Source organism: Haliotis cracherodii, unplaced genomic scaffold, assembly GCF_022045235.1.
Source record: "Haliotis cracherodii isolate W230 unplaced genomic scaffold, xgHalCrac1.p SCAF_8, whole genome shotgun sequence".
In the NCBI taxonomy this organism is placed as follows: Eukaryota; Metazoa; Mollusca; class Gastropoda; order Lepetellida; family Haliotidae; genus Haliotis; species Haliotis cracherodii.
In genome coordinates this window covers 60270379-60291271 of record NW_027266341.1, presented here as the reverse complement: position 1 = coordinate 60291271, position 20893 = coordinate 60270379, and the positions used below count along the sequence as shown (strand labels likewise).

Below are 20893 nucleotides of genomic sequence, written 5' to 3'. Positions count from 1 at the left end.
CTTTGAGAAGTTATGTCATTGTGAGTGACACTTCTGCAACATCATCACCATACAATAGGGCAAAACTAGGACTTTCCGAGGACATAGATATACCCATTCCGCCATTTTCTTCCATTTTAGTTCCATGTTGATAGGAGCGGTCTGGTAGCCTATTGGTTAAACCGTTCGCTCGTCACGCCGAAGACCCGGGTTCGATTCCCGACATGGGTACAATGTGTGAAGCCCATTTCTCCATACTCACTCACTCCATGTTGATATATATTGTGAAGATCTGAGGCTTAATCTAACCCTTGGTTGGTTCGTACACTGCACTTGGAATAGTTTGAAAACCAGTGTCCGTCCTAACACACGCTGAGAGTTTGGAGTACGTAGAAACAATAAACTTACAAAATATCCCCTTTGATTGTCATGTACTGGAGACTTCAACATTTAACACAGTCAAAGGCCTTGGAGTAGTCAATGGAGAGACAATACAATCTGACCCTCTTCTTGTGTGATACCCTCAAGAATAAAAGTATGGTCAATAGCAGATAGATGTGACCGAATGCCCGCTTACGATTCGATATTATATTATAAGTGTCATGTTAGTGTTTACGTCTTTGGTTTAACAAACCTTTTAACACTTTAAACAATGAATCACTTAGATGAAAACCTTCTGGATCATGCACGCTGCCAGTCTTGTGAAGCAGACATATAATACTCTTTCGCCAGACATCGGGGAATGAAGAACTGGGATTCCTTTGGTTAAAAACTTCAGTCAGTCTGTAATCTCTTGTTGAGTTTTAAAAATGTATTTCCTATTCCACGAGGACCATGGATATTCTCTTGCGTTGACCTTTCATGTTATATTTCAAGTCTACGTTCGACACAGTCACACAGGCCTCATTTTGTTTATTTGGATGGAGCTTGCTGCTGGCGATCTCATACGCCTCAGATATTGCCGTTACGATGTCCAGTTCTCATACCCTAACAACATGATAATACACAAGACCAAGAAAGTTTACTTTATTCTGTTTATTTATTTTTCAAGAAATACGAAGGGAATGAGAGTGTATACAATGCAAGCATATTGCAAAACAGAAGCGTGACAATTACGTTCAATGAAGCATAGTAATTACATTTTAAGTCAACTTTGGAATGACAAAGATGAAATAGATACCAAATGGCATTTCAGGTATTCTGGAAAAGCAATATCTCTATCACATGTCTATCTTGAGAAAGGTTGAGTCGGGGGAACTGTCGCATCTGTTTCATATTTGCATCTCTGCAGGAATATTCGGTGACAAGAACTATCCACAAGACTGCTTGAAAAGAGGCAGGACTTCCATTTTCCAGTGGTCATCTTTCCCTTTGTGCAGAACAGTATCACAGCAGCTGATAGTGATTTACAAACACGTGTATAACACATGGTCGGAACTGTACAGTGGAACCTACTCTGTACTCTACTTTAAGAGCAGATATGTGTAATTATTATTACATCAAATTAAATTATCCCAAATAAAATCAAACAACACAATTGTATACCAATAAAAAAGGCGAGTGTCTTTAAATAATTATTATGAAGTTCCATATTTTCTTTTGTGTCATGCTTATCTGATTTATAGTGGAGGGTTTGGACCAACATCATCACACTCGAGAGTTATAGGGCAGCTGATTTTCGCTAAGATTTAAAGGCATATAAGTAAAACAACCTCCAGCTAAATACTACCATGAATAAATTATAAAAAAAACCAAATCCCCCGGAAACTTAAAAGTGGTATTATCAAACAAGATCACCTAGAGTGGGCCTCTTTGGTTTAAAAGTATATTGAGAGGATTACCACCTTCTCGGGGAGGATGGATGCAGGAAATCAGTAAAATCTGTGCACGATGAAGCAAGAGGTGTTACGTTTGTGTCTGGTTACAATCAGTAACGTCAACGTTTACAAACTTGAAGAATGTGATCAGTGAGTGGCCAGTTTATCTAAGACTGAGACAATGGCAAAGATATAAATTCACCTCGCAACACTTCACTCATCACTATCATCAGTTAAACTTGGAGGAAGCTATTCCGGGACTGGGTCCACATTATCAGTGGAGCCTGGAGCAAACTGTATCTGGATTGGGTCCATCTTTCCTCGATATGCCCTGAAATACATATGTCTACATTCTAGATGTACATTGCTGCTGTCAATGATGATGTTGTTATACCGTATTCATATATTCATTCGCAGGTAATGGGTCTTTGACATGATAGCGTTTCTTCAGGACAGTTAGGTTGCTTGACTCAAACTCCACTCCACATATTGTACATGGTTGGGAGGACAAGCAGTAAGCAGTAAGTGGATATGTTCTACAGCAATCACTGACCTGTATTTGACACCAGCCATGTTCAGAATTCTCTTTGATGCTTTCACTTCGACCTTTTCCTTTTTCTTATCTGACAAGTAGACAACCTTATGGATTCCAGACTGAATGATCATCTGGGCGCAGTGGTTACATGGGAACAGAGTCACGTAGATCTTGCAGCCTTTCAAGTCAGCAGAAAACCTGTTCAATATGGCGTTCAGCTCAGCATGGCAGACTGGAAATAAATACTTTTTTAAGAAGTGTCCAGAATTGTTTACTTTTCACAATAATCCACTTTCTCCTTAATCTCACTACTCTCTTCCGACCATGTCATGAAATCAGGTGGTCAGGCTCTGTGATAGCGTGCCTTGATGGCATGCCCTTATAGCGTGCCCTTATAGCATTCCCTGATAGCGTGTCCTGATAGCAAGCCCTGATAGCATGCCCTGATAGCGTGTCCTTATAGCTTGCCCTGATAGCTTGCCCTGATAGCATGCTCTTACAGCGTGACCTTATAGAGTGCCCGAATAGCATGCCCTGATAGCGTGCCCTGATAGCATGCCCTGATGGCATGCCCTTATAGCTTGCCCTGATAGCTTGCCCTGATAGCAAGCCCTTATAGCGTGCCCTAATAGCTTGCCCCGACAGCGTGCCCTGATAGCACGCCCTTATAGCTTGCCCTGATCGCAAGCCCTGATAGCGTGCCCTGATAGCAAGCCCCGATAGCGTTCCCTGATAGCATGCCCTGATAGCGTGCCCCGATAACGGTGTCCTGATGACATGCTCTGATATCATGCCCTGATAGCGTGCCCTGATAGCATGCTCTGATGGCATGCTCTGGTAGCATGCCCTGATAGCATTCCCTTATAGCGTGCCCTGAAAGCAAGCCCTTATAGCATGCCCTGATAGCGTGCCATGATAGCATGCCCTGATAGCGTACCCTGATGGCAAGCCCTGATAGCGGTGTCCTGATGACATGCCCTGATAGCGTGCCCTGATAACGTGCCCTGATAGCATGCCCTTATAGCATGCTATGATGGCATGCTCTGATAGCATGCCCTGATGGAATGCTCTGATAACATGCCCTGATAGCAAGCCCTGATAGTAAGCCCTGAGAGCATGCCCTGATTACGTGCCCTGATACAATGCCATGATAGCGTGCCCTGTTAGAATGCCTTTTAGAAATGTCCTGATAGCGCGCCCTGAAAGCATGTCCTGATTGCATGCCCTGATAACATGCCCTGATAGCAAGCCACGATAGAGTGGCTCTTTTTTCATGCTTTAAATCACTGGTTTGCCTGACCGTAGAAAGTAAATACTCTTGCGCTAAACAATCTTCACTCACTCTCTATGTGTATGTGGACTTAAGGGATAAAATATACTAGCCACATAAAGAAACTGTGCACGGAGAAAAAAAATATAGATATAAGGGCACACCGTCCATATATGAAATATAGGTTTGAACACAGCAATTATTGAAGACATTCAAACGTTCATGCACGTGCCATGCGATATGACGTCATTGATGGGGGCCTATGGACGTGCAATGTGTTACTGCACGTGCAACCTGTGCAGCTGTACACAGCATGTGCAACTCAAAACTCGCTGTCACTTTGGAAAGCATGATCTGTGGCCATTCAAAAAATTCAAAACTTCTCAGGCGCAGACACAAGCATATTACAAGCAAATCATGCCAAGATTGACAGCTGCACAGCGTCATGAAGCCATTGGAATGATCCTAGCGGGAATGAGGCAACAACAGGTGGCAACACATTTCCAATGCCATCGTAACACGATATCGGCATTGGTGAGGCGTTATCAGAACACAAATGACGTTGCCGACAACCCACGTTAAGGACGTCCCCGAGTAACGACGCCAAGACAGGACAGATGGATTCGAGTTACACATCTCCGACACAGGTTCCAAACGGCAGTAACGACGTCCCAGACAATTCCTCGACTGCGCCGTATCCATCCCAACACTGTCAGGAAACGTTTACGTCAGTACGGGATTCGACCACGACGCCCTGCCATACGTCCCATCCTGACACACCGTCATCGCGTCAACCGTCTAAGATGGTGTCGAAATCATGTTCGCCAACTTCGAATATGGTGGAGAAACGTTGTCTTTACAAATGAATCGAGGTTCAACATTTCTTAAAGTGACGGGCGCCAACGTGTCTACCGGCGTTTGGGAGAACGTTATGCACGAAACTGTATTGTGGAGAGGAATCGTTTTGGAGGTGGCTCTGTGATGATTTGGGGTGGGATAACAGCACGGCACCGAACCCCTTTGGTGGTTGTTCAGGGAAATCTCACCGGTGTTGGCTACAGAGATCAGATTCTGATTTCCTGCAACGTCATGGCCCGGGATTGACATTTCAACAGGACAACGCTCGTCCTCACACGGCTAGGGTCGCAATGGATTTCCTTCACCATAACAATGTCATGTTACTGCCATGGCCTGCAAATTATTCAGATCTCTCCCCAATAGAGCATGTGTGGGATGAAATGGAGCGCCGTTTGCGTCGTCTTCCACATCCTCCAGATAACGTCCGTGACTTGGCACAGGATTTTAGGAGGATATGGCAGGCCATTCCCCAGGCCTTCCATGCCCATTTGGTGGACTCCATGCGTCGCCGATGCACTGCTGTGATTCACGCACAGGGTGGTCATACTCGTTATTGACTTTGTGACTTTGTCGTTTGGCCCCCAACTCCATTTTGATCTTCTGACGTCATAGTAACAGATGTTGTTCAGGTCCCGTTGACATTTCTAATTGTCCGATCATTCAGCTGCTACAGCGTCTGCATCATTTTGTTCTTGCTGTGTTGTATTTCAATCCAGAATATATTTTCTCCGTGCACAGTTTCTTTATGTGGCTAGTATACAAATACTCTGTTTCCAACGGTCATGTTTTGTCATTGAGTTCATGAAAAAAGTTAACATATGAATTTATTATTCAGACATGCCTCTTCATGTAGAGAAGGGGTGGTCGGGTAGCCTAGTGGTTAAAGCGTTCGCTCGTCACGCCGAAGACCCGGGTTCGAATCCCGACATGGGTACAATGTGAGAAGCCCATTTCTGGTGTCCCCCGCCGTGATATTGCTGGAATATTGCTAAAAGCGGCGTTAAACCATACTCACTCACTCACTTACTCATGTGGAGAAAAGGGTAATACAAACACTGGTTAACTAAGAGACGGTGACATTGAAGCTGTTGCACTAATTCGAGCAATGGTTTTTTAGAATCTTGACACACCTACACACTAAATAGTGATATCATTTGTGCTTAAATGACATTCACCTTTAATGGAGACTCCTGTGATAGTAAATATCATACCATAAAGTTTCATATTTTCTAAGCCTTTTCCCTTGCCCCACGGTAGTTCGTCATCACTGCAGTGATCGGGCATTCCGTTGTAACCGGTACCGACGATCCTCTTATCTTTGTTTACAATACAAGCTCCGACCTGTAACACAAGATGTAACACAAAATGTAACTTGCCACCGGTTTAAGCTGTACTCAAATATGGAAAATTTAGGGATTTCATCCTCACGGCATGGGTCTTTTTCATCAAAACGGACTGGATGGTTCTATGTATACACGAGTACTGTGCATGTGGTTTAAACTGTCAATATGCATGTGGTTTAAACTGTCAATATATGTGGAGGTTAAACTGTAAATATGCGTGTATGTTCAACTGTCAATATGAGTGCAGGTTACACTGGTATTATGCTTGTGGTTTAAACTGTCTTGACGCTTGAGACACTGAAGTACAAGAGAGTTATTTGTAGTTCAGGTCACTGATGACGTCTCGAATATATACGGGAAAGAATGGCTCTATGAATGAAGGGTTAAACTGGCTGCCTCTATGTATGTAGGTTACAGGAGTACTATGCGTGTGGTTAAAACTGTCAATATGCATATGGTTTAAACTATCAATATATGTGTAGGTTAAACTGCCAATATGGGTGTAGGTTAAACTGCCCAAATGTGTGAAGGTTAAACTAGCACAATGTGTGTAGGTTAAACTGTCAATATGCGTCTTGGTTAAACTGGTACCTTGTGTCCAGGTCAAATTGCAACCAAGCATTCAGATATAATATTGTATATGTTTAGGAAACATAGTTTACTCCTTAGTTTACTTACTATATATGATGTAATGGTGGGTCTACATGATGTGATGGTGGGTATACATGATGTAATGGTGGGGTATACATGATGTAATGGTGGGTTTTTCAAGATATATTGGTGGGGTGTACATAATGTAATGGTGGGTATACATGATGTAATGGTGGGGTATACATGATGTAATGGTGGTGTATACATGATGTAATGGTGGGGTATTCAAGATGTAACGATGTTGTAATGGTAGGGCGTACATGATGCAATTGTGGTGTATTGAAGATGTATTGGTGGGGTGTACATGATGTAATGGTGGGTGTACGTGATGAAATGGTGGGGTATACATTATGTAATGGTGGGGTAACGATGATGTAATGGTGGTGTATACAAGATGTAATTGTTGGTATACATGATGTAATGGTGGGTTATACATGATGTAATGGTGGGTATACATGATGTAATGGTGGGGTATACATGATGTAATGATGGGGTATACATGATGTAATGGTGGGTATACATGATGTAATGGTGGGGTATACATGATGTAATGGTGGGGTATACATGATGTAATGGTGGGTATACATGACGTAATGATGGGGTATACATGATGTAATGATGGGGTATACATGATGTAATGGTGGGTATACATGATGTAATGGTGGGTATATATTATGTAATGGTGGTGTAATCATGATGTAATGGTGGGGTATACATGATGTAATGGTGGTGTATACATGATGTAATTGTGGGGTATACATAATGTAATGGTGGGGTATACTTGATGTAATGGTGGGTATACATGATGTAATGGTGGGGTATAGATGATGTAATGGTGGGTCTACATGATTTAATGGTGGGTATACATGATGTAATGGTGGGTATACATGATGTAATCGTGGGTATACATGATGTAATGGTGGGGTATAGATGATGTAAAGGTGGGTCTACATGATGTAATGGTGGGGTATACATGATGTAATGGTGGGGTATAGATGATGTAAAGGTGGGTCTACATGATGTAATGGTGGGTATACATGATGTCATGGTGGGGTATACATGATGTAATGGTGGGTATACATGATGTAATGGTGGGTATACATAATGTAATGGTGGGGTATACTTGATGTAATGGTGGGTATACATGATGTAATGGTGGGTATACATGATGTAATGGTGGGTCTACATGATGTAATGGTTAGTATACATGATGTAATGGTGGTGTAATCATGATGTAATGATGGGGTGTACATGATGTAATGGTGGTGTAATCATGATGTAATGGTGGGGTATACATGATGTAATTGTGGGGTATACATAATGTAATGGTGGGGTATACTTGATGTAATGGTGGGTATACATGATGTAATGGTGGGGTATAGATGATGTAATGGTGGGTCTACATGATTTAATGGTGGGTATACATGATGTAATGGTGGGTATACATGATGTAATCGTGGGTATACATGATGTAATGGTGGGGTATAGATGATGTAAAGGTGGGTCTACATGATGTAATGGTGGGGTATACATGATGTAATGGTGGGGTATAGATGATGTAAAGGTGGGTCTACATGATGTAATGGTGGGTATACATGATGTCATGGTGGGGTATACATGATGTAATGGTGGGTATACATGATGTAATGGTGGGTATACATAATGTAATGGTGGGGTATACTTGATGTAATGGTGGGTATACATGATGTAATGGTGGGTATACATGATGTAATGGTGGGTCTACATGATGTAATGGTTAGTATACATGATGTAATGGTGGTGTAATCATGATGTAATGATGGGGTGTACATGATGTAATGGTGGTGTAATCATGATGTAATGGTGGGGTATACATGATGTAATGGTGGGTATACATGATGTAATGGTGGGGTATACATGATGTAATGGTGGGTATACATGATGTAATGGTGGGGTATACTTGATGTAATGGTTGTGTATATATGATGTAATGGTGGGGTATACATTATGTAATGGTTGGGTATACATGATGTAATGGTGGGGTGTACATGATGTAATGGTGGGTAAACATGATGTAATGGTGGGGTATACATGATGTAATGATGGGTATACATGATGTAATGGTGGGGTATACATGATGTAATGGTGGGTCTACATGATGTAATGGTAAGGTATACATGATGTAATGGTGGGTGTACATGATGTAATGGTGGGGTATACATGATGTAATGGTGGGTATACATGATGTAAAGGTGGGGTATACATGATGTAATGGTGGGGTATACATGATGTAATGGTGGGTATACATGATGTAATGGTGGGGTATACATGATATAATCGTGGGTATACATGATGTAATGGTGGGTATACATGATGTAATGGTGGGTATACATGATGTAATGGTGGGTATACATGATGTAATGGTGGGTATACATGATGTAATGGTGGGGTATACTTGATGTAATGGTGGGGTATACATTATGTAATGGTGGGGTATACATGATGTAATTGTGGGGTGTACAGGATGTAATGGTGGGTAAACATGATATAATGGTTGGTATATATAATGTTATGGTGGGTATACATGATGTTCTGGTGGATATATATAATGTTATGGTGGGTATACATGATGTTATGGTGGAGATACATGATGTAATGGTGGGTATACATGATGTAATGGTGGGGTATAAATAATGTAATGGTGTTTATACATGATGTTATGGTGAGTATACATAATGTAATGGTGGGTATACATGATGTAATGGTGGGTATACATGATGTTCTGGTGGGTATATATAATGTTATGGTGGGTATACATGATGTTATGGTGGAGATACATGATGTAATGGTGGGGTATACATGATGTTATTGTGTTGTATGCAAGACGTTATGGTAGGGTATACATGATGTAATTGTGGGGTATACATGATGTAATGGTGGGGTATACATGATGTAATGGTGGGTATACATGATGTAATGGTGAGTATACATTATGTAACCATGGGTATATATGATGTAATGGTGGGTTTACATGATGCAATGGTGGGTATATATAATGTTATGGTGGGTATACATGATGTTATGGTGGGTATACATGATCTAATGGTGGGGTATACATGATGTTATGGTGGGTATACATGATCTAATGGTGGGGTATACATGATGTAATGGTGGGGTATACAAGACGTAATGGTGCGGTATACATGTTGTAATGGTGGGGTATAAATAATGTAATGGTGGGTATACATGAAGTTATGGTGAGTATACATGATGTAATGGTGGGGTATACATGATGTAATTGTGGGTGTACATGATGTAATGGTGGGTATACATGATGAAATGGTGGGGTAACGATGATGTAATGGTGGGTATACATGATGTAATGGTGGGGTATACATGATGTTATGGTGAGTATACATGATGTAACCATGGGTATACATGATGTAATGGTGGAGTTTTTATGATGTAATGGTTGGTATACCTGATGTAATTAGGAGATAAACATACTGTGTTTTCAATGTAGAGCTAGGTTACCTGTAGATTTAACCCCGCTAAATTGAATTTGGAACCGAACGCGCAGCGTGAGGTTTCAAATGTTAAATTTAGCGCGGTTAAATCTACAGGTAACCTAGCTCTACAATGAAAACACAGTATGTTTATCTCCATTCTACCATGACTAAATAAAACGCGAACTCTTTGGTGTTAGAAAATATACTGAGTGAAGCGGCATGGGTTGAGTTCAATGTTTTGAGTGGGTTATCGATCTGAATTACGGAATCACCGAACAAAATATGGTTCTGTATATACTCAAGCAGTTTGTTTACTCCGTAATACTTCACTCGAACATATGGCAGGCATATAAGCACGGCAACTTGGTAAGCTACCATGAGGTGGCCATCCCAAGGCTTTTGCTCTACATCTCATGTCACCATTATGACGTCATATCTCTCATTGTGACGCAAAACATATGACGTCACAGTCGTATATAGAAAAGCGCCAAAATTTCAAGCCCTCTGTTGTCTCCAAAACGTAAATACATTCCCTTTGTTGATTTCTGTCGTGTTTTTCTGCACGAAATGTATTGCCACACATCCTTTGAATATTGTAGTAACGGCATCTGTGCATTTTGTAACCTGTAATTGTAGATATAGTTATTTAAATATGCCTACCGACACTGACTGAAAATAGTACTATTCTATGAATATTAGCTTCCGCGGTGATGCGGCCGTCAAACCAGCTGTTTCAATCAGAGGGGGTTTATTGTGATTTAATAGCCTCTGATTGACCAATCAGAATCGAGTAAATTCCAAATTCATGGTAGAATGGTGGGTATAGATAATGTAGTGGTGGGTATACATGATGTTATGGTGGGGTATACATGATGTAATGGTGGGTATACATGATGTAATGATAGGGTATACATGATGTAATGGTGGGTAAACATGATGTAATGTTGAGTATACATGAGGTTACCATGGGTATATATGATGTAATGGTTGGTTTACATGATGTAATCGTGGGTATATCAAATGTTATGTTGGGTATACATGATGTGATGGTGGGTATACATGATGTGATGGTGGGGTATACATGATGTAATGGTGGGTTATACAAGAGGTAATGGTGGGGTATACATGATGTAATGGTGGGGTATACTTGATGTAATGGTGGGGTATAAATAATGTAATGGTGGGTATACATGATGTAATGGTGAGTATACATAATGTAATGGTAGGTATACATGATGTTATGGTGGTGTATGCATGATGAAATGGTAGTGTATACATGATATAATGGTGGGGTCTATATGATGTAATGGTTGGTAAAGATGATGTAATGGTGGGGTATACAAGATGTAATGGTGGTGTATGCATGATGAAATGGTGGGGTATACATGATGTAATGGCGGGTATATGTGATGTAATGGTGGGGTAGACATGATGTAATGGTGGTGTATACATGATGTAGTGGTGGGTATACATGATGTAATGGTGGGGTAGACATGATGTAATGGCGGGTATATGTGATGTAATGGTGGGGTATACATGATCTAATGGTGGGTATACATGATGTAATGGTGGGTATACAATATGTAATGGTGGGTATACATGATGTAATGTTGGGTATACATGATGTAAAGGTGGGTATACAATATGTAATGGTAGGCACACATGATGTAACGGTTGGGTATAAATAATGTAATGGTGGGTATACATGATGTAATAGTGGGGTATACATGATGTAATGGTGGTGTATTCAAAATGTATTGGTAGTGTATACATGATGTAATGGTGGTGTATACAAGATGTAATGGTGGGGTATACATGATGTAATGTTCGGGTAGACCTGATTTAATGGCGGGTATATGTGATGTAATGGTGGGGTATACATGATCTAATGGTGGGTATACATGATGTAATGGTGGGGTATACATGATGTTATGGTGGGTATACATGATGTAATGGTGGTTATACATGATGTAATGGTGGGTATACATGATGTAATGGCGGGCACACATGATGTAATGGCGGGGTATAAATAATGTAATGGTGGGTATACATGATATAATGATGGGGTATACATGATGTAATGGTGGGTATACATGATGTAATGGTGGGTATACAAGATGTAATGGTGGGGTATACTTGATGTAATGGTGCGGTATACATGATGTAATGGTGGGGTATACATGATTTAATGGTGGGTATACATGATGTAATGGTGAGTATACATGATGTAACCATGGGCATACATGATGTAATGGTGGAGTTTACATGATGTAATGGTTGGTATACATGATGTAATGGTGGGTATACATGATGTAATGATGGGGTATACATGATGAAATGGTGGGTATACATGATGTAATGATGGGGTATACATGATGTAATGATGGGGTATACATGATGTAATGGTGGGTATACATGATGTAATGGTTGATATACATGAGGTAACCATGGGTATATATGCTGTAATGGTGGGCTTACATGATGTAATCGTGGGTATGTAAAATGTTATGTTGGGTATACATGATGTTATGGTGGGTATACATGATGGAATGGTGGGGTATACATGATGTAATGGTGGGGTATACAAGAGGTAATGGTGAAGTATACATGATGTAATTGTGGGGTATACATGATGTAATGGTGGGTATACATAATGTCATGGTAGGTATACATGATGTTATGCTGGTGTATGCATGATGAAATGGTGGTGTATACATGATATAATGGTGGGGTCTATATGATGTAATGGTTGGTAAAGTTGATGTAATGGTGGGGTATACAAGATGTAATGGTGGTGTATGCATGATGAAATGGTGGTGTATACATGCTGTAATGGTGGGGTAGACATGATGTAATGGCGGGTATATGTGATGTAATGGTGGGGTATACATGATCTAATGGTGGGTATACATGATGTAATGGTGGTTATACATGATGTAATGGTGGGTATACATGATGTAATGGCGGGCACACATGATGTAATGGCGGGGTATAAATAATGTAATGGTGGGTATACATGATATAATGATGGGGTATACATGATGTAATGGTGGGTATACATGATGTAATGGTGGGTATACAAGATGTAATGGTGGGGTATACTTGATGTAATGGTGCGGTATATATGATGTAATGGTGGGGTATACATGATTTAATGGTGGGTATACATGATGTAATGGTGAGTATACATGATGTAACCATGGGCATACATGATGTAATGGTGGAGTTTACATGATGTAATGGTTGGTATACATGATGTAATGGTGGGTATACATGATGTAATGATGGGGTATACATGATGAAATGGTGGGTATACATGATGTAATGATGGGGTATACATGATGTAATGGTGGGTATACATGATGTAATGGTGGGCTCACATGATGTAATGGTGGGGTATAAATAATGTAATGGTGGGTATACATGATGTAATAGTGGGGTATACATGATGTAATGGTGGGGTCTATATGATGTAATGGTTGGTAAAGTTGATGTAATGGTGGGGTATACAAGATGTAATGGTGGTGTATGCATGATGAAATGGTGGTGTATACATGCTGTAATGGTGGGGTAGACATGATGTAATGGCGGGTATATGTGATGTAATGGTGGGGTATACATGATGTAATGGTGGGTATACATGATGTAATGGTGGGGTATACATGATGTTATGGTGGGGTATACATGATGTTATGGTGGGTATACATGATGTAATGTTGGGTATACATGATGTAATGGTGGGTATACAATATGTAATGGTGGGCTCACATGATGTAATGGTGGGGTATAAATAATGTAATGGTGGGTATACATGATGTAATAGTGGGGTATACATGATGTAATGGTGGTGTATTCAAAATGTATTGGTAGTGTATACATGATGTAATGGTGGTGTATACATGATGTAATGGTGGGGTATACATGATGTAATGGTGGGTTATACATGATGTAATGGTGGGTTATACATGATGTAATGGTGGGTATACATTATGTAATGGTGGGGTATACTTGATGTAATTGTGGGTTATACATGATGTAATGGTGGGGTATACATGATGTAATGGTGGGTATGCATTATGTAATGGTGGGTATACATGATGTAATGGTGGGTTTACATGATGTTATGCTGGTGTATGCATGATGAAATGGTGGTGTATACATGATATAATGGTGGGGTATACTTGATGTAATTGTGGGTTATACATGATGTAATGGTGGGGTATACATGATGTAATGGTGGGTATGCATTATGTAATGCTGGGTATACATGATGTAATGGTGGGTTTACATGATGTAATGGTAGGCTACATATGGTGTAATGGTGGTAAAGGGACATATCTTTGTGTATTAGTCACATGACAATGGGAATATTCATCTCTTGTTGTTGTAATTAGTCAGATTATTAACTCTGTGTGTGTCCGTTCATAAGACGATAATTAAAGTGGCCTATGTACCCTGCACTACACACGCTACAGATTTCTGCAAGTGGTTAAAGTTTATCTGCGGTAACCGTATACTGTGTTGCTCCCTGTCAATATCCAAAGTTTATCTTCCTCCACTCACATTTATGACCTAACGTGACCTAGTTGTACATGTAGTTTACTGTTGCTTACAGTTCTTGGAAAGGGTGGATCTATATTTGTTGATCGCCTCAACAATAGACAGAAATGGGACGGTGGTCCCAAGCAAAGTACACACAGCACGTTACCGTGTGTCCTATTTGAAACAGAAGAAACGAGTTTTCCTTAAAATGTCTTAGTCACAAACATATAGTGTTCTCGCCATGTAACTGGTTGTTACAGACATTGGCAAGAAAATATTTCATCTCAGTTCTGTAGAAATATATCAGCATCTCATTATTTATGTTCTTGTTTTGTTCCATTCCGATTGTCTTTTTTGTTATTTATATCTGCTGAATGTTTTCTTTGTAAGTTATTTGAAAAGTAGATATTGCTGATTTTTAAGTGACTGACATCTCAAGCATTTTGTACACATTTAAATAAAATCATTTTAAGGAAATAAACATCACCCCACAGGTAGAGGACTATCTGCTGATCATGAATTATTATTGTCCTGATATATAACAAGGAAAACTTAAATGAAATCGATGTGGACAGGTACTTAGTATTTAACAGTAGCGTGTTACTTATTCACGAAGTTATTGTGGTTTTGTTATGGCAATGTCCATTAGTAAACATACGTTATTGACGCATTGTACTGAGAAGGAAATGTATTATATAAAATCACAGGGCGTTTGACGTTGTAAAGTCTCAGTAAAGGTTTCAAAAGTGTTATGTCATAAATAAAAGCAACAAAACTATTTCCATATTCCATTGTACGATTCCGACTATATCATGAGGAAACGTTTATGAATCACTCCTTCTTGTCCAAACGTCTACCCCCAAATTTTATGTAGTTGTTATCAATAAGGAAGTCCAGCATTTCAAATAATGTTCTCTCAGTAAACTTCAGATGGCATTTGCTTTCATTGTGGATAAATTTACCTAAACCTCTGAAGATAGATATGTGATGATATCTATGGTCACTACGTTTTGTAACAAAAACACCATGGATTAAGGAATGAAGATTTTCCTAAGGTTTGTCGACCATGGACAAAACTGTAAAATACCTAAGATCAGACTTTCTTTGTCCTTTCAGCATTGTATTGAGAATGAATATCAACATTGTCTCGAATGTCCATTTCCACATGTACGACTTCCTACCACTGTACATCTACAACCTACGAGAAGCTAATAATGCTGTACAGCAATAGTTTATCTCTAATTGTGCAAGCTATGTGTGTATATCTTGCTTTAAATTGAAAACGGGAACGCCACGGAATAATCAGCCTCAAACATCTGCTGAAACTCCATCAGGCGCAAAAGACACACGGATCACTTAAAGTGGTGACACCAGAGTTCGGGGGGAACATGTCCTGTTCGAAACGAAATACCTTTCGAATAGATGTGGTGCAATTTGACGTCTCACCACACACGCACAGTAACAGCAAGTGTGTTGTCACACAATGCACAACATTGCAGGACATGTTTATCTATTGTTGAAGCGAGCAGCAGATGTAGCTCAACCCCTTCCAAGAACTGTACAAGTAAACAGAAACTAGGTCACGTAAGGACATGTTTATCAACCTATGAGGCGATCAGCAGAAAGAGCTCCACCCTTTCCAAGAACTGTAAACAAAGGCAACAAAAGCTAGGTCACGCTAGTTCATATATCAAGGGAAGCTTGTCAGCTTGCATGAATCTGCCACTCGGTGGGTGCAGGGTATATGCACTGCGCTAGTTGACTTGTCATATATCATTGACGAACGGACGAGCACTCGAGCGAACACTCACACGGTTAATAATCTGATTAAATACTACACCTCGAGATGACTACTCCTGTTGACATGGGGGCGATCGGGTAGCCAAGTGGTTAAAGCTTGCTCGTCACGCCAAAGACCCAGTTTAAATTCCCCAATGTGTGAAGCCCATTTCTGGTGTCCCCCGCCTTGATATTGCTTGAATATTGCTAAAAGCGGCGTAAAACCATACTCACTCACTCACTCCTGTTGACATGACATTAATACATACAGTTACTTCCTAACACGACCATGCTACATTCAAAGGAGGCTGGACATGTAGATCTGGATGGTGCTCTTGTTTTTGCTCACTGGACTTTGGGTTATTAGTATCTTTGGTCAAAGTTATCCCGAGTGAGTGAGTTGGGATCAAGCCTGCTTTTAACAGTATTTCAGTTGCAGCACAGCGTGCCAGCTTTGTGTGGTTTGAAAGCCCGAAATAAACACGTGTCAGACGTTTACAACTTTGATGAAACCCGCGAGCACGAATATTTGGCTGACAATACATAGATCATCATCACCTTGGATTCGTTCACAGGATCCTGACACGCCTAAGGGCCGCACACCACTGCATGGAATAGTCACCCCAATCATATATAGGCTTGGAATAACATTTAGTTTGTATAATATTAGCGATCGCAAATTTAAGAGACGTTAGCATAATATCGTCTTTTGAACTGATAATTTGCAAGATTTGATGAAGAGAATTACCAAGAGTTACCTTGAAGAATATATATAATTTGTATTGAACTCTTATTGTCATTTTTGCGAGAGATGGAAAAATCACTTACTCGTGCTTTTCCCATTCACATTAGATATATTTACCAGACCCGATGAGACATGTGCACGTTCATCATTCAAGATAATCTCACGTGTTCTATGTTTTTGAATGATTTTCCGAATTTTCTATCATATTTTTCTGAAAATATAGTATATACAGATTTTTCTCATTACTAACACATATGCCAAGCATATCGCTTAAAAACATATTTTTTTGGACCAAAATACAAACATTAACTCAAAATATGAAAATGTTTTAGTTTATCGCTTGCTGAAGTAAATGTCGTGATATGACCTACTTCAGCAGAACCTTGAAATATCACTCCCCGGAGTCTGCATATTGGGCATACTGTTGACTGCAATCAGTTAATACGTTAAGGACAATGCCACACTGGCTGTAATATTACAGTCTGTGGCATCAGAAATAACATCCACTCACATTCACAGTAATAGACCACAAGTCTTACAGAAAGTGGGAAGACTTTTATTGGGGAATATTAGTGATAACGTACAAGAGAGGGAACATTGAGTGATATATTGTGAAGCAAGTAGCATTGGTGCCACCAGGATACGCTCACAGTGACATGATATTTCACTCGACACATGGAATATCCTATTTATTATATATTGTTTGTGTAGGTGTCTACCAGAAAATTAAATTATTTCATTACAAATGTAAAACCTTGAAACGTAAGGTCTCCCTACCTCACACACAGGGACGGTTCACTGCCCCTTGTATTTGTGGCTTACAAAGTGTTTCCCAAAGCTCCATGTATTTATACATTTCAAGAAAAGGAGACCAATTTCGAAGCCAGATTTCAGTATGAGTGTGTGTGTGTGTGTGTGTGTGTGTCTGTCTGTGTGTGTGTGTCTGCCTGTGCCTGTTTCTGTGTGTGTGTGTGTCTGCCTGTGTCTGTTTCTGTGGGTGTGGGTGTTTGTGTGTCTGTCTGTGTGTGTCTGCCTGTGTCTGTTTCTGTTTGTGTGTGTGTGTGTGTGTCTGTTTATGTGTCTGTGTGTGTGTCTGCCTGTGTCTGTTTCTGTATGTGTGTGTGTTTTTGTGTCTGTGTCTGTTTCTGCATGTGTGTCTGCCTGTTCCTGTTTCTCTGTGTGTGTGTCTGCTTGTGTCTGTTTCTCTGTGTGTGTGTGTTTGTGTGTCTGTCTGTATGTGTGTGTTTGTCTGCCTGTGTCTGTTTCTGTGTGTGTGTGTTTGTGTGTCTGTCTGTGTGTGTGTGTCTGCCTGTTTTTGTGTTTGTGGGTGTTTGTGTGTCTGTGTCTGCCTGTGTCTGTTTCTGTGTGTGTGTGTCTGCCTGTGTCTGTTTCTCTGTGTGTGTGTCTGCCTGTGTCTGTTTCTGTGTGTGTGTCTGCCTGTGTCTGTTTCTCTGTGTGTGTGTGTGTCTGCCTATGTCTGTTTCTCTGTGTGTGTCTGCCTGTGTCTGTTTCTGTGTGTGTGTGTGTCTGCCTATGTCTGTTTCTGTCTCTGCGTGTGTGTTTGTTTTTGTGTGTATGTGTGTGTGTCTGTGCGTGTGTGTGTGTGCGTGTACATGTGTGTGTATGTAGTTCTGTAATGTTGACAATTTTCATTATTATGACTTACCGTAATACTGTTTAGTTCCCAGTTGGCTGGCGGCTTCTTTTTTACCCCAGGGGAGCAATCTATCGCTACAGTTGTTATGCATCCCGTTGTAACCGGTTTCGACGATCCTTTTCTTAGGATTGACAATACACGCCCACAATTAATACATTAGCTGTGTTAAAGAGAGGATCTCACCCGAGTGTCTTTTGATATCAAATATATCAACACGAGTTGATAATAGATGAAAAAAAGTTTATCCACTTTTATCAACGAGTGTTGATATATTTGATATCGAAAGACACGAGGGTGAGATTTTATTTATCATCCAATATCATTCTCAGTTTGTAGACAGTAACAAACAGTGTCATAAAAAGTACTGAAAACAGCTTCAGTAGCAGAGCCATTAATAATGTCTTTTTTGTGACGTCATGGTAACCAGTAATGTCACAATGGCCTGCAAAGCATTGTGATGCAATTTCCTTGCAGCGATATTTACAATGTAGATATCGTTTGACCTCACCCAAGCGATATCTCCTAAGGGGGCCAGTTTTGTATGATAGGTGTGTTATTACACAACAGTGTCCTTTTAACTGTTAGGGGTACTGCAGGGTAGTGTACATGTCACAGGATGGACTCGTTACAGTGGCCAGATTGTGTATAATTGCTACCCGACGGCGAGGGCAATTGATAATATCGTTTATTTCTGTTGACATTATGCTTAAAGTTCTTCGCAAAAACTGTCGTATTACTGCAGTGCAAACAACTTCTTTAAGACCCATAGCTTCTTTTCACTAAAAGCACGTGACATATATGGTTCCCAATTTTACCTGCGTGACGAGGTGTTTGCTTCTCATTCCAGACAGAAATGCAATGGCCATGAAGTACTCCTCCCAGTCCAATTGGCCTTCTCTCTTGCCACTTTCACCAAACTGTCTGTTGTATGTAAAAAAACAAAAATCTAACAAAGTATCTACCTTTACTGGCATTTCATCTACGTACTGCACTTGTGAACAGTTGTATTACAGAATGTACTAGAGGATTACCTATAGGCAGTGCTTTGGGTAAACAATGTAATGGTGGGTATACATGATGAGAGTATCCTCAAGTGCAGACTAGCATGATAAAGTAATAGCTGGCTGTTATAAAGGAATTATTATGAATTCAACTTACTTGTCTCTATTTCATTTAGGAAACGTCATTTTACTGACTTTCGCAAAATTGCCACACATTATATTGACTCCGAACCGACCAGCCCTTGTTTTATCCCCTTTATGCCTAAAGCCAGGCCGGGTAACAGCAAGTAACACCTTTTGGTACGGCGCGACTGGGGATTGAACCAACGACATTCCTCTCTCCCGACAGACGCTATATCTACTAGACCACGAAGACTGAGCTGTTTTGCCATGAAGACTACAAGTATTAATATCAATAATATTGTATACAGAAAACCCTGCCCCATAATGGGTTCTTAATGTAGCATTAACTATATCCGATACACACCCTTCCCCATTCAGCGTTCTAATTTTGTGCATGAGAAAATATTTTATCTAATACAAACCTTCCCGATGCATATACTGCATATGCACTATCGCGTTGTAATGATTAAAACAACCGTAAATAAATCATTCATTGAAATTCTGAACTTAATGCCTTCAGATAGCAGGGTCGGTTTAATACTCGGAGCATCAACTATTTCCACTGTAGAACGAGGTGACATATCAGCTTGCGAGCGTGGGTTGTAGTTTCTATTACTTTGGATTTTTTTGTTCCATGTAAGGAGGCTATTCTCGGAACACATCAGGACTTAGTTACGTTTGTGGCGGTAGGACTAATTATTAAGTTATGGAAACGTCACTGTATCACCAGTTAAGCTTAGACATTTAAAGTTGGAAGTACTAACAACTTGTACTGACATTGTCTGAGGTTTCGGTGTCGAATTTAATTTAGTCCCACCACATCAACAGGCAACATGGGTCTCAAATATGAAAACAATACTTTAAACGAATCAGTTGTGCATGATGAATGATCAAACCTGCCTGGGCGGACGGATGCTGACACGTCACTAATTTCAGTTTCATAACTGCATACAGTGGATGACTACCAAGTAGCTGTCAATGCAATAGATGGGCAGATGTGTTCAGTTGTGTCAATGCAGTGACGTTTGAGGCGAGCGGTGAAGCCATTTGTGTACTAAACATATTGTTGCCAAGATAACATGCACGTTACTAATGATATGTCCAA

General features: G+C 40.2%; 1 protein-coding gene and 1 long non-coding RNA gene across 3 annotated transcripts; both read right to left on the bottom strand.

Annotated features, from left to right (window-relative positions):
* Positions 1-1028: 1028 nt before the first annotated feature.
* On the bottom strand, positions 1029-5798 carry LOC139449828 (deoxycytidylate deaminase-like). Of its 2 annotated transcripts, none has more exons than XM_071231377.1 (3): positions 5635-5798; positions 2350-2563; positions 1029-2127 (listed from the first exon to the last, which is right to left on the bottom strand). In XM_071231377.1, exons 1-3 carry the CDS (start codon positions 5741-5743, stop codon positions 2046-2048), a joined length of 405 nt encoding a protein of 134 aa, XP_071087478.1. In that variant the 5' UTR covers positions 5744-5798; the 3' UTR covers positions 1029-2045. The 2 variants fall into 2 exon arrangements, with proteins under 2 accessions (XP_071087478.1, XP_071087479.1); XM_071231378.1 differs by having other exon boundaries at positions 5671-5798.
* A 284-nt stretch (positions 5799-6082) lies between these two features.
* LOC139449829 (uncharacterized) lies at positions 6083-19554 on the bottom strand. The gene is made up of 3 exons (XR_011652193.1): positions 19480-19554; positions 18674-18785; positions 6083-6099 (listed from the first exon to the last, which is right to left on the bottom strand). It is a non-coding gene; the product is annotated as an uncharacterized lncRNA (long non-coding RNA).
* Positions 19555-20893: the final 1339 nt, after the last annotated feature.